Source organism: Astatotilapia calliptera, chromosome 11 (genome assembly GCF_964374335.1).
Source record: "Astatotilapia calliptera chromosome 11, fAstCal68.1, whole genome shotgun sequence".
Taxonomy (NCBI): Eukaryota; Metazoa; Chordata; class Actinopteri; order Cichliformes; family Cichlidae; genus Astatotilapia; species Astatotilapia calliptera.
This window is the reverse complement of record NC_137432.1, coordinates 31,450,819-31,466,658: the sequence shown is the minus strand read 5'-3', so window position 1 is coordinate 31,466,658 and position 15,840 is coordinate 31,450,819. Positions and strand designations below refer to the sequence as shown.

The window sequence follows — 15,840 nt, the reverse complement described above, 5'->3', positions numbered from 1 at the left end:
TTAAATATTTGTCACTTTGTCTCTTAGCTGCGTGTCAGTGCTCAGAAATATCAGGACCTGCTGTCGGAGCGAGCAGTCCAGTTCCGAGCCATCCAGCGCCGCCTGCTGACTCGGTTCAAGGACAAAACCCCAGCACCCCTGCAGAACCTTGACACGCTAATGGATGCCACTTACAGCCAGGTCAGACACATGCATTTAGGTTTGCTTTTTTGCTTGGAGTCTTAGATACCCGCACTGTCTGATGTAACTCCAAACGCCAATATTAAAGAGGGAGAAGCTATTATTCAAAGAAGCCATCTGACGTAGTTCAGCATCTGTTTGGGACAACTCTGAGAAGAGACCCTCAGGCATGTGGAACAAGCACAAAGCAAGACATCTTATATGATCTCATGGTACCTTAGAAACTTCCAGGAGGGGCGGGTACAAGAAACTTTAGGGCTGGGTACTTACTGAGATTTCAGTACGGCTTAGCATGTGTTTCCCTATGTTTTTATGCTGTTTTGTGTCATCTTGAAAGCACACTCACACAAGAACGAAAGGGAGCATATGTACTTGGGAACAAAAGTATCAGCCCAGTGCCCTGTCTAAAGTGTGTGTGTGTGTGTGTGTGTGTGTCCAACTGGGTGTGAGCACACAGCTAATCACCTAAACAGAGGAAGTCTATAAATCTCCAAAATGTAGCCCTCACACTATAAATCTACACTAACACATCATCACAGTGTGTCTCTGTGTGTGCTGTGTGTATATTTGTGAGGACCAGTTGGACTATTAGCTCTCATGAGGATACTTGTGGAAGGTGAGAACATTTTGGCCAGTGCTCACATTTTGGCACCTTTAAAGGGTGTTTGGGGGTTCAGATTGGTTTCAGGGGTAGAGTTAGTATTAGATATGAGTAAGATTATATGATACTTAAGTTTTATCAAAGATGGTTACGTTGGTCAGGTATGCGAAAGGTGTCTTTTTGCTTTATTTTCTAATAGACCAGGCCTGGGCAATGTAGGGTACATGGATTTCTCAACAGGTGATTTCTTTGCAGTGGTTGAGTGTTATTTTTCAACATGTTGGCTTAGTGTTAAGATCTAATCAGGAAATGAAAGACTCTTATATTTACAGATATATAGATATTTGTGTCAATGTGACACCAGCGGCTGACAGAACTGAAGTATTTGTCACCCTGAAATGAGAACGTGTTGGCCATTCAGTTGAGATTATTTATTTTTGGGCAGGAGAAGGCTCAGTGTAAGTGAATGTCGTTTAAACTGTAGAGACACACTGGCATGTGCAGCTGAGGTCCGTATAAAGTCGATTTTAAAACAAAGCAGCTGTTCAGCTTTTGTCTCTCTTTGTTTAACTGTGAGGTATTGGAGGGTGGAGCAGTACTAGTGTCACCGTGATATTGCACGTATGTGTTTGTTAGACAAAGTGATGGTTGCTTGCCCCTATTGTTTATTCTAATTCTTGACTTGGCGGTCATTACTTCCACCTTCCATTAGCCTCTCGTTAACATAGCAGGGCTAGGTGACATCATCTCTTCATTAGCTGTTAAAGCTTTCAGTACATTACTGTTTGGCTTTGTGTGATCAGAGCCGCTTTCTCTGTCCAACAGCGTGCACTAACAATACCTTAATTTAATGCAAATTAACTTCCAGAGCTCTGAGAGTTTGTTGGAGCTTAATGAGCGGAAATTAATGAGCTTGTTGAAGTTCTAATTGCCATTTTAACCCAAATAAATAGTGTTCACCTTGGGTTGTCTTGACTCTTGCCAGGATAAGCAATCAGAGAGCCTGATCTAAACATGTCTGCCTTAAATGTTAATGTGTGGGTCTGCTGAATGCCTACCACCTTAACCATTTATTCAGCAGTACTTATTGTGCTCATACATCAACAGCAGCGTTTTTAGACATGCTGAAAGAGATTTTTTAAAAATCATCAGCGGGTAATTTCAGAACATTTATCTAATTTTTTTTATAACATTAAAAAATCTGGGCTATTGAAAGGGTAGGTTACTGAAATGGCATGCATGTCATGAACCCCACACTGCTCTTCACATGTTAAAATACCATTCATGGCACCCCTCAGCTGGATAAGTGATTTGGGGAGTAGTGTCTGATCATTTTAAGGTAATCAAAATAAATAATAATCATAAATAAATATACTGCTGCATGTGTTCACATACCTTTCTGTACTGATATGACTTCATGCTCATTCCACATGCTCAGAGCGGTTTTGTAGTAAATTTGGCTAATTAGCACATGCCTATACTGCAGTATTGTTTGGGCTCTCTGTGCTGTTGGTTGTGAAATTAAAATGATTTGATGCTTTAATAAAATGTTGTAGTTGCATAAATGCAAAAAGTGAGCCACATTAGCCCGTTTCTAGCTGGTTACTGGGCAACATGAAGACATTATAATGTGTCCTATATAATTCATTTTTGTGGATGTATATTGAATATTATTGTCATGACATTCTAATCATAAAATTGATTTCATAAACTGTCATAGCTGCATAAAGCGAAAAGCAGGTCATTTTAGTGGTTGCCAGGCAGCCTGATAACATCATGACATATCACGCAGAACTAAACATTTTTTAATTTAAATTTCAAATAACTGTTGTGAAATTGTGGTTGATCGCTATCCTTTTCTGAGCCTGGTTCTGCCAGAGGTTACTTCCTGTTAAAACTGAGTTTTTCCTTCCCACTTTTGCCAAGTGCTTGTTCAAAGGGGCTCATCTGATTGTTGGGGTTTTCTTTGTATTATTATTTGTCTTTACCTTAAAATATAAAGTGTCTTGAGGCGATTACAGCTGTGGTTTTAACATGTATATCCACAAATGCAAAAAAAAAAAAAAAAAAAGGCAGTTTTTACCTGTTTCTATAGGAAGGAACTTTCAAGAGTCTAAGATGTAAGACGTGATAATTTTTCAGCATTCTGGAACATATTTAATGTTTTTAATTGCTGGTACCAATTTTGGTGAGTAAAACTTTAGAGAGGACCTTTGATTAATTAATTGGTAATCATTAATCTGCAGGGGTTTTTTCTTTCTGTTTTTTTTAATACGGTGAGCTCATGTAAAATTAAATAACTCTGTGTACACAGATACTTTGTTTTTAGTCACTAATTTACTCATTTTGAAGATCCGTGACAATAACAGCAACTTGACTTAAATGATCACTGTAATCAATGGTTTGTCGTGCATTGACTTGTTGCCATGCTGGAGCCGTACTTTTACTTTCACCAAGGCTTTGATAGAAAAGTATTGGTGTAACTCAAAATAACTTGTCACTTATCAATTTTATTGAATTAATGTAATTTAAATTCATCATTTCTTTCAATTTACAGTAATGTGATGATATCACATTGTATTACTGGACATTGTTGTTTTTTGACTTTGACATGTAACCTTATAACTCTTAAGACTTCCAGGCCGGAGTTTAAATCTCCTCTCAAAAAGCCATTGGCTCACACTTTCTTTCTCTTTTTAGCTGTTTATACCTTTGAAATTTTGACTCTGCCTCCTCAAGCTAATGCGTTCTGGTGTCACTCCTGTCCATCACACTTTTTCCCCTCTCTCTCTCTCTCTCTCTCCCTTTCTGTGTCTTCCTCTCTTCCCGCCATCCAGCGGCCTGTATGCGGGAAGTTTCTGACACACTATACACTCTGTAATGTATACACACCCGCCATAATGGAGGCTATCGACGGGCTGGTCGGAAGAGTGATGAATGCATCAAATTAATAATTCATGTCAGTATTAAGAGTCATGCTGCTGATGCCAGGGCCAACTCAGCAGTTTGAATTCTGTAACTGGATGAATTTTGTGAGGATACATCATATCTTCATTTTTATTAGAAGGCTTGACAAGGACATTAGATAAGCCTTAATTTGCTATTAATTTGGTGTTTTTATCTGTTCTTTTATTTATTTGTTTTATTTCTTTTATTTGATCTTGAATCATAGTTTCTGTTTATAGATTTAAGGGTTATGAATTCTTTTTCATTTTCTTGTCATTTCTAATCAACCAGTGTTATCTGCATGTATCCTTGTTTCTATTTTTAATTTGTCTAAAATGCATTTTTAAAGTTCTTACAGTTCAAACTTTTCTGCAACAAATAGTGTTTAACAGTCATTTGGTTAAATGTAGAGTCACCTTTTGGGTTTCCATTTCAATAGTTGCAACAGTTTGCTCAGAGGCATTTCAGTGTTCTTGATGTAGGAAGGTAATATATTGTTCATGATTTTTACCAGGTCATTTAACCAGGTCAAAAGCCTACCAGGTAAAACCTTGTTGGAGTAAGAACATAAGATGTTTTGTGGAGGTTTATCCCATGAAGCTGCGGCTCCATGGGTGCATTCACACTGTTGTTAGGATGGCAAAGGAATGTGCGGCTAAACAGGAATGCTGGTGAACTAGGCACCTCTTTCATTTTGGCTCAGAGGAATGTCTGCTGGGTAAATTTTCTGCATCAATCTTGGGCAAACGAGGGGGGATTTCCCCCTCGTTAGCGGTGTGTGTCTCCACATGCAGTGGCCGGCAATCGCCGACGCGCCGTCAGAGATAAGAGGAATGAGCTCCCTGTGAGAATACTCTGTGGTCGGCTGTGCATTTATGCAGCCGAGGATAATATTTCCATTGTTCATGCTGCCTTTATGGGCCTATATTTTATTCATGAATTCCTAAGAGCTAGCAAGCCACGTCTTACTTTATGTGTGTTCGTGTAAACTTTTTCATGTGCCGAATACAGTGGCTTGATTCCAAAATACACCAAGTGCTTGAACTAGCCGAATATGATTGATGAGTTTCAGAATAGAGTAAGACCCATGAATGATTATTTTTGTGTCAGAGTGGCTCGTATAGAAGAGAAACCAGCTATGGACAAAATCCACCAGTTTGTTTGGTGGCTCCAGGAAATTTCCAGCTCTGCCCTGTGAGCGCTTCTGTCTTCTGTCCTGGTTGGAGGTGTGTTTCTCTTCCACCTCCCTCCCTGGTCCCTCCTTAAAAAGTCATCAGTCATCACATCCCCTGTATTTTACACGCTCCCCCTCTAACTGGTGTTTGATTAATTTATGGCTACTAGAGGTTTGACTGGCAGTGCTCCTCCTTGTAGCTACCTCATCTGCCTCTCAAATTCAAGGGAGAACTCAGGACTGTCATTCATAGAAATAAAAACTAAATCCCCTAAAACAATTTGTGGAATTGAAAGAAGAAAAAAGCCAAAGGGGACTTTTCTGTTTCCATAAATATTTTCTTCTATTTCCTCTGGAGGTGAAATTCCACCGTTTGTTAGTATTAGTATTAGCATTAGCGTTGGGCTAACAAGCACGGCTGTCTGGGAAGTGGTGGGGGGCTCGGGAGCCAGGCCGCTCCAAGCCAAGCTGAGTCTCTCTGTAATTATGAGTTCAAACGTTGGAAGAGGGCAGCTCACTGACTGACGGCGTGACTGACAGGCCGTACACTGGCCTCGCAGGGCCCCTAATGGAGGCCTCTAGTAGACAGCAGCTTGATTTATCTGGCCCCAAATGGAGCTCTAAACATGGCTAAACACTGATCCCACTGTGGAGAACAGGACCACCGCCATTAACAGCCAGGCTTCTCACACCATGTATCTATGTGGGTGTGTATCAAAGAGTGCATGAGGAAGGTGTATATATTTGGCCATTTGTTTGTGTACCTATATGTGTATTAATGTGTGTAATCATAATTTTGCAGATATATATTTGTGATGGAGATTGCTGGCTGTGTTTGTATGCTATGTTTCTATATAAGTTCAAACACTTTACAAGATTATACTTGCATGTTTTCCCCCCTTATTTGGCTGTGCAAAATTTCTGAAGTTGATAAATTAACAAAATAGAACCAGCGATTTAGACCAAATTCACAACAATAAATTAAATACAGACACCAGAAATTTCCAACAGCCAATTGAAAAGAGTAACACATAAAGTCATGAAGAACTCTAACCTGACCTTCTGTTTGATATTTGTGACTCAGCATGTAATCACACATGTAATGGAGAGGTAAAGATACACATTTACCAACATTGATACAACAATATGAACTGAAGAAAACTAAATATCATTTGGGTGTAATGCAACTATACTCCTACTCTCTGTTACCAGGAACCACGAGGAACCAAATTGAAGTCAGTATGCTAGGGTTGGATATCAAATTTCAATGTGTTGTCCTTGAAAATTTGAAATCTATTACTTAAATCTCTGACTGATTCTTGGTAAGTTTTACTTTTTTCTTGGATTAGGTACAGGACTGCGCAAAAGTTTTAGGCAGGTGTGAAAAAGTACTGTAAACAAAGAATGCTTTCAGAAATATAAATGATTGTTTATTGGCCCCAAATGTATTCTGTAAAAGGACAATGACCCCAAACATACAGCCAAAGTCAGTGTAAAGAAGAGCACAAACTACTGGAAGTGATGGTATGACCCCCATAATGCTCTGATCTCAGCATCACTGAGTGTGTGTGCGACTACATGAAGAGACAGAAGGATGTGATAAGGATGGTCACACCAAATATTGATTTGATTTAGATTTCTCTTTTGTTCATTCACTGCAATTTTTTCGATTGATGACAATAAGTAATTAACACTTCCATTTCTGAAAGCATTCTTTGTTTACAGCATTTTTCCCTCACCTGCTTAAAACTTTTGCACAGTACTGTATTTTCAAATGTAAGTCTCACAGATTTTGCATACATTCATCTGCTTGTGTTAGCAGAAAAATTGAAGAGATATATTTCTGCGAAGTTAATCTTCCATTTTGTACTAGAAAAAGTCAATTATGTAAATCAGGATTTTGAAAATCCTGAAACAAGCTATTAAAGTTGCTGCTTTGTTAATGAAACCTATACATCATAAGCATGCTTTATGATGAAGCTCTCAGATCTGTCTTTATGTACTCCTTTCATCTGTCTTCCGTGTATCTATACATGAACTCTTCTCTTAGATGACGGTGATGTGTTAACACATTAACAAGGAGAGGTAGAATATGTGTATTTCTCTGATGTAACTGGCAGCCTCTTAGTTCACGTGTGTGTTTTTACGTATGAGATTAAAGGGACGATGGGAGTCGATAAACTTCCACTTCCTCTCTCTTTCTCTGTCTCACTCTTAATAATTTTATTCCCCCAGGAGATATTTGTCCCCATGAACACACAGATTTAAACTCATTAGATGTCTTCTCTCACCCTCACACACACACATACACTGAGACCCATCTGTGGAGCACAGAGGGGCGGTCGTGGACTGGTTTGTTTTTCTTCAGAAAACTGTTTTCCTTCAGAAGGTCTGTTTATGTGACTGTCTTATCAATGAATGGTTGTCTTTCATTCAGCTGACTGAGATTCAGTTTTCTGTACGTGATTCTGTGAGTGTGTGTGCGTGATTGGGGACGCTTGTCTCCTAGGTGTGAGATTTTGTCTTTTTTTTTTAATTTTTAGGGGGAGTCTTAGCAAAGCCTACTTTATCTCCAGATACACACAGACACACCTGCATATAGACTGTTAGAGCCTCCGGGTGAAGATTCCAGGTGATGGCCTGCAGGCAAGTAGTCAGCCCAATAAGAAAGAGAAAGTTATTTTTAGCCGTTGTTTAACTCCTGTCCTTTCATGATCTAACTGTTTATTATCTTGAATGCATTTGCTTTACATCTTTAGAATTAAACCTGAGCAGCTAGAACATCTTGGTTAATATTTTCATATAAACAGTAAAGAAAATGTGCAAGCTGCATTGCTTTATCTTAGAGAGAATAATCTATACCGTTCCAATCAGCTCTGAGGAACTTTATAGTATCACAGTTGTGGTTTTGCGGCCTGGATCATTAGCGTTTTGGTTTACTCTCATTCTGATCATGAGCATAGTTTTCAACCACATAAGGAAACTGTTTCCTGCACAAAATCCCTAAAAACCCCTTTGTATGCAACCTGCCCATCACCATTTGGCAGACAGACAGCATTAGCAACTAGCTGATAAACATGAAGCATGTGGTTTCTGAAAAGTCTGATATTTTTTTCCACAAATGAATGTTAAAGATTCCCCGTGTGCTGTCTGCTCAGTATAAACAAGCGTTTTCTCTCCTAAAATGTTTGCCAGCTATACCATATGTGGCGTTGCATGTGTGTAAGGTTTAAAGCTGGCTGTCCACTTTTTTTGTGGTCCATTCTCATGGCATTGCATATGTTTCTGTTACACTGTTACCTCTTCTAGTTTTGCTTTTAATTGCTTTGTCTGCTCTCCAACTTTGATTAGTCATGAACAAACAAATTGGATTATTTTGTCAGCTTTTTTCAATTATTTTTGATTCAGATAGGCCTTCCATTTAATTCCAGGTAGCACTAGCTCATCATTGAGTGTGTGTAAAGTTAAAATGTTTCAGATTAACTGTTTAAAGCCTGGTCATATCAGCAGGATCAGATAAATGTTTGTGATGAAGCTTTGCTTCCCAGCCCAAAACAAATGTGCCCTGCCCTGACCACCACGTGGATTTGGTCCAAGTCTGGCTCTAATTTCTTATTCCCTCAGGCTTGATCAGGTCGAGTTTCATTTTATTTATCTTCCCAAGATTTTAATCAGGTTCGGGCTCATTAAATGCTGCAGTGGTTTGGGTGGGATAACGCACAATCCACATCGGTTCCACTCGGCCACATTTTTGGACCCAGCATACGCTGCTGTATGAAAGTCATGTAAAAGAAAAGAAAACACTGAGGGAGGAAGAGAAAAGTGAGGATGAAACATCTGTACTGTTCTTTATCAGAGAGGCATAGATGACCTGCCAAAGGATTTCCTCATAGATGTGGTTGAACTGGAAGAGACTTTATTATTAACATGTGGATATGGTCAATGGTGGGAGGGGTGAGAGACTGTCAGGGAGGGGATCAAGAGGGTGAAATTCATACAGGAATGAATGGAAGAAATGTAGAGATGAAAAGGCAAACACAAGAAGGATGTAGAATTTAATAAAAACTGAGAATTGTGATATGCCAAATGTGAAACCATAGCAAGTCATGGACTGAAGATACTGAAATATGGAGGAAAGAATACAGACAAGTGCATAAAAACATATAATTTAGAAATTACCTTCTGACATCTATGTGTATACTGCAGATTCATGGAGGGAAAGCAAAGTATCCATTTTACTCCGATTTAGGATCTTCTGAGGCCCCAGCTACGTTATTATTAATAGCCTGCTACATAACTATTGAAACAAATGACCCTGCTCAAACTCTTCTAATGGTTTTGAGCTTTTTTTCCTTTTGTTCCTCCTATCAGTGGGTTTCCATGCTGTGTAACAGCAGAAGCCCTCCTGAATTTGCACCAAAAATGCAAAATGCCTGCTTACTTTGTAATGGCTAAAATAATTTCCCCCAGGGATCAATAAAGTATTCTGATTCTGATTCTGATTCTAACACAGGCTCTATAACTCTTGTGAGGAAATAGTTGGCAAAAATCGCAGAGATGCATTTGTATGTTGGACTCTTTAATTTACAGGCTATGAAAGTAGCAGGCTTACATGGGATTAAAATCACAGATGCAATTTGTATAAATTACTACAGGTAATCCTAGTCACAGGGATTATGATGCAGTTTATTTTTTTTAAACAGTGGAAATACAGCATTTCTATTTAAATAACTTCTGTGAGGATGCAAAAAAATGATGCAGAAATGAGTCAGAAATGTAAACTATGTAGAAAGATCAAACTAAAGAGACATGCAATGAAGATAGAACAGAGATTGAAGTCACATAAAAATAAATTAGGCGGATGGAGGGAGAGTCGTAAACCATCTCCTCTCCCCCGCCTTTCCTTCTATCCTGTCCTCTGATCCCACAGCTGACGGAATCAAAGAACAGATCTGAGTTTTATTGTCTTTTCCCCATTCATCTGCTTTCATCTGTCTACTGTCTGTCCTGCAAATGACAGAGTTATACAATCTTTCCGTCATGCCACTAAAGAGGAAAAGAGCAGCGAAAGTTTACAGAGTGTAAGGAAAGAGGGTGAAATTTGAATTTATTATGTCTAGGAAGTTTGGCACTAGTAACAAAAATAGTAGAAGAACTAGGAAATGAAGTAAGCACAGGAGAAAACAATGAAATGCTACATTGGAAGGACAAAGAAATAATAAAAAAAAGCACAAGATAGTAATTTAACTGTATGATGAAGAGATTTTCATCAGTGCGATCTCACCCTGCTTCTGATATTGGGCTTACTGGTAGAATATTAAAAGGTTTTAACTATATAGAAAGGCTTCTCACTGTGCTTACCACATCATTTCTCATTGTGTTCTGTTGCTGAGCACCAAGCTGAGATTTAATAAGTCATCCACGTTGGAAAGCTGTCATGCTGGGAAGAGATTAGAGAGGCAGAGATTACAGACTGAAGGCTTTTTTCCCCCCTGTGGCTTTAATTAAACACACTGATAGTTCAGTGGCATGGGCCCAGCTCTGATTTTACACTCTGATACTGGACACTGACTTCAGAAATCTTCTTCAATGCGAGTGAGACCTGGCACACTGCTAATTGTCCCTGCGGTCAAAGGTCAATTTTGGTCTTGTGTCATGGTTTCATAAGTTCCCACCTCATTTCTCTGGCACAAGAGTTTGAACTGCAACATATAAAACCACAGCAGGGTGCTGTTTACATTCTGCTTTGGTCTTTGGAAGCTGTTGTTTAGCCAAAGAGTAAATGAAATCAGCTTTGCAGCTCACAACACAATGTGTGCAGTTTTATGTTGTCGACCACAAACTGTAAACTTATGCTTTCAGTGATGTTATGAGTAAAAAGATTGCAGTTGAGTGGTGATTGAAAATGTGCTTTGTGGTCTGAACTAGTGGCAGTGACTACAGTGGTAGGGGGATGTAAAACTACATAGAGAAAGGGCTGTTCCATTAAAAAACATTCTCCAAGAAAAAAAAATACAAGAAAAATAAAGTAGTAGGTTTATTTGACAAACAACAAGGTGTTGTTAATCAAATGTGCTTCATTAAGTTTTGGCAGTTTGCATTTCATTCAGGTTTGTGTCAACACAAATCAACAATCTTTGCGCCAATGAATTCACCCCAAAATCAGACCTTCCAAAACCCCAAGCATTACATCTCAAAATGCACAGTTCTCAGTTAACATGGTAAATGTTAACATTCAAGACAGTACAATTAGAAAAAGACTGAGCAAGTATAGCATGTTTGGTGAGGTTGCAAGAAAAAAGTCTCGTCTTTGTAAAAAGAACGTGGCTTTGGTTTCAAATTGTGATCTGAACGAACCACAAGACTTCTGGAACAACATCCTTTGGACAGAGAAGGCAAAGTGAAGATGTTTAATGTTTGGCAGTGCATACCAGCACAAATTCTCAATAGTAACTGTTAAGCAAGGTGGTGGAAGGGTGATGATTTGGGCTTGTCCAAAACAACAGGACCATTTTCCTGAGCACACCAGCAAATCTACATCAGAACGGCTGAAACAGAAAACACAACTTCAACCCTATGGAAATGTTGATGTGGGACCTTAGTAGAGCTGTGTATGAACAAATGCCCACAAACTTAACTGACGTAAAGCAAAGTTGTAAAGAAGAGTGGGTCAAAATTTCTCCACAATGATGTGAGAGACTGATAAAGTCATACAGAAAATAATTACTTGTTCCTTGGTTCTACAAGGTATTGAATCATCGGGTGTGATTACGGTAGTTTTTGCATTGCTGTGAAAACTTTCTTTTTCATATACAGGCAGGCACAGACTTGCCGATACACTATATCTACACGACAGGAAATTTGCCACATGGATCTGATTTTTCATGAATAAATTCCTGTTCATTAAGGAAATGCCATTGCAGTAATGATCCCAGCATGTGCGTATGTCTTTACATAATTCAATTAGCTGTGAATAGAGTGCGTATGGAACAATGATATCCTCTGCATATATGGAGACCATATGCAAAAAAGGGACAAGCTGGCAGTCTGTTGAATTATAATAGAGTGGAACAATATATGCAGACTGCATCCAAAGCTGTAACTAATGGATTCTGAACATAACATGAAAACATTTGTGCGTGTGTTTGTCTCCGGTTTTCAAGCAGAAACAGTAACAAGTATGACTATATATAAAGAAGGGTAATTTCCAGGTGACATCTGTTTTTTTTTAGATATAAACTAATATTGAGCAGCTTTTTAGATTTTATTTTGACTCTTGACTCACTAGATGTTATAGGTTGCTTTTGTTTTTAATGTTGCTGATACATTTTTATTACAATACAATTTGAATATTGCTGATTACTTTATAAAGACCGCAAAAGCTGATGAATAAAAAGATGAATTTCACTGGCAAGCTACACCATGCAGAACAGTTGCCTTTTGCTAGCAAATGAAGGGTCAGTAGAGACGGTCAGATAAGCCAAAATACGTGTCCTAGTAACAACTGATAGTTGTTGATCTTCTGGCACTATTTCATTACTTGGTGGAAGAGATGTTCATATTTCTGTTCTGTTAAATAGAACTTCTTCACTCTCAGTCTTGAAGAAGGAGGTGATAATATGGTTATGAAAACCATTGTGTAGAGCAGTCAAACTAAACGGTGTATGAAATCAGTGCTGCATTTTGTGGTTTGGCAGTGTAATGTTGTACTAGACATTTTCGTGTCATGAAAAATGCTAGAAAACCTGCATTTGCGTTCGTAAAACAGCTGTATCAGTGATCAGCGAGTGACTCTACCTCTAATAGAACAGAATGTGAGAGGGAGAGAAAAAACTGTAATGGGATCATGCTTTATCAGTCCTTGAGAGTATTGCGTACTAAAACTGTAAGCTCGGACATGCAATTACCACTTTGCTTTCTGAACCATGCTGTTATGTGCTCCTATAATTTATCCTGACTTTGGTTTACAGTTAGTTGGACAGTTAAAGACAACAGTAGGTTTGTAAAACTTGGATTGCCATGCTTTTTCTTTTTTTTTTTGCTTTGTGTAGAATGATGCAGAAAGAATAAGTAACACCAGAGGCTCCTTTACTAATGATTTGATCCATTAACCATTGAAGTAGCAAACTGGTGGCAATAAATAGAAGAAATGTCTGTACATTCTATTCTTTATGCCATTAAAACACGTGTGTGTGACCTTACTTGACTGATCACCTCACAAGTTCACTTTCTCCAAAGTCAACATGTCTGTGTCTGCATGTTGTGTATGTGCGTTTGTTTCTTCCGCCTCCCAAACAATGGCTGATTTATAAGATTACACATATTTACTCTGTAATCAGCGTGTGTGTGTGTAGTAAAAGAGAGTGTGGCGGCCGTGTGACGCCAAGCTGAGGATATTTATCTTGTTGCAGTGAATTCCCAGAGTTCTCCTCATTTTTTTCGTCTCTGTCTCGCTCCCTCACTCACTTCTCCCTCTTTTTTCCCCCCTCCCTTGCCTCCTTCAAAGGAAGCCATTGAGAGAAAAGCAAACAGACATGGTGGGGGCAGCACACACACACACACACACACACACACACTCAGGTATATACACAGCAATGCCAAGAGTGTGTTTTTAGTTGCAAATTATTTAGTGTGGTTTTTGGAGTTTGTGCAGTTTGTGCAAATGTGAGAGCTCACATTACAAAGCTACAAGTGCGTTTGATTGGATTAACAATTAAAGCAAACGTGGACTGTGTTATCACTGCTAGTATCACTGTTGCATTAACGCTGATCTCATTTGCTCTGCATTAACTTTGTTAGCGTTCAGTGAGCTTTTGTCTTTCACAGTTGTAGGATTTTGGAATTTTGATGCAGCTTGCCACAGCTCTTTAGCCCCAAATTAGTGTCGTTTTCACTGGGACCACAACCAAAACCATCACCTCAGACCTGGCGCTGTGTGTGTGTGTGTGTTTGTTGGCTTCTCAGGTCTCTCTGGTCTGGACTGCATCAAGTGTGTGGTTCAGTGTTGGACCAGGGGACGCTGTATGAACATGTTGTGTTACTAAGTTTGTGTAAAGGAATATGCACGTATGAACTGACATAATTAGTATATTTTGTTATTAAATATTATATTCTTCATAACCTTGGAAACAAATTAAGATTTAGTCATTAAAAAAAGTTAACAACAGAGTTACAACAAAAACTAAAGGAAGAACTACGGCTTTACAATTCTATTTTAAATTACAAATATATATAAATACTGCTGTACTATTGACTGTCAAGTTACATATTACATATAATATAAATATATATTAAGATTATGTGGATTTTTAGTGTAATATTTGCACATTGTGTTAAAGTAGAAGAGAAAAATAGTGACTTGTAGCTGTTAAAGAGACATTAACTCTGTGTTCATGTATTAAATGATTGATTTAGACTGAATAATATCAACATATTAATGTATAACACTAAACAATATTATTATATACAACTAACATAGGATTTCACAGCTTTATAGTGACCTAACATTTGAATGATTTACAGTCAATATTCTTACAAAAACAAAAAAACACTTTGCACCTGTGAAATCATTTTCCACTCATGATGCACAGAAATTTGGCATTTCCAAATACTGTGCTGGCCAAGTGCTCATAAGCCCTCCAAGCTAGGCATTTTCAGTTTTCAATTGGCAAAAAAATAAGCTTTACTGGACCTTCAAAGCTGCAGATTCAAAAACCTAAAAAACACATCTGCAGTTGACTGGCTGATTCTAAACCAATTTCTGTGGATTGTCTTTTTAATTTTTTTTAAACTTTTTTACAGTCACGGTCTCCGAGCTATTGAATGAGTAACTAGCAAGTGTAATCACTTAGATCATTCCCAGTGGTCTAGTCATAGAGAGTCCGGGGAAAATGACGCAAACTTGAAATTATTGCAAATATTTGTCCCACAAATCCCATAAGCCACTCAGACAAACGCAAACTGTCCATTCAAATCATACATACAGCAATGATAATGAATGCATCTACGTGTTTAAACAGAGAAGTGCTACATATTTGGTATGTTCCTGTGGTATTATAACAAGCTTGAGAAAATTACATTTAATTTGACATAATATTTTTTAGTCTGGTAACTGACACTCATCAAAAGGGGTTTTTGGGGTCAGTTTATACTTCACTGCCATAACAAGAAACTCAAACAGCCCCAAAAGGACATCCTTTTGTATTCTGCTTCCAGCACAAGTATGACATGTCAACCACAAGATTCGGGATTATGTAAATAGTTTGGAATTGAATTATGTGTTTTGGAAAGAATGTTAAATATCTGAAGGCAAAATGCCTGCTGCACTCACTGTAGTTCAGGGTGTGTTAAGTTAACAACATGCATGTTGTACAAATAAGTGTATACATTTCTTGATATTATGTTGCATTATATATAATTTCCACATTACATCTATTTTCCTCTATATAATATCAGTCATCACAGAAGTTTTTTTTCTTAAGTGGGAACATAGCTCTGCTGCTTTAATTCATTTGAACTAAATCATATATCTCTTGTCATTTGACATAATTTTTGCTGAAGTTAATTACAACATGGCTCATGTAAAGTATGAGAATTGCCACTCCCTTCTCATTGTGAAACAACTGTAGTAAAATATTTTAATTAACATTATTATTTATAATGCTTTACATTTTTTTATAATGAAAGTTTTACTTCCCTTATTTTACTACATCTAAGAAATTTAATAAACAGCTTTGTTAAAGTGGCAGTTGGACAGCAGGCGCAGAGACCTGTCAACGATATGTACCAACTGTTGACTAGCAACCCACCAAAGGAGTAGCATCTTTAATGTCTCAACAACAAGGCCAGGATTTTTCACTATTGAAGCACAAGCATACTCATCTCAGATCAGCTTTTTTGTCGTATTAAAATTATTGCTCTTTGTCGAGACCTTCTCTGA

The 15,840-nt window shown here is 38.1% G+C and overlaps 1 protein-coding gene across 5 annotated transcripts in view; it reads left to right on the top strand.

Moving 5' to 3' along the window:
- The window catches only part of bbs9 (Bardet-Biedl syndrome 9), a 171,581-nt gene that overhangs the window by 60,157 nt on the left and 95,584 nt on the right, over positions 1–15,840 (top strand). For all 5 annotated transcript variants that reach the window (XM_080308476.1, XM_026183621.2, XM_026183622.2 and 2 more), the window contains one exon: positions 28–180. In XM_080308476.1, coding sequence (XP_080164602.1) covers positions 28–180 — 153 coding nt within the window. The remainder of the gene's footprint in view (positions 1–27; positions 181–15,840) is intronic.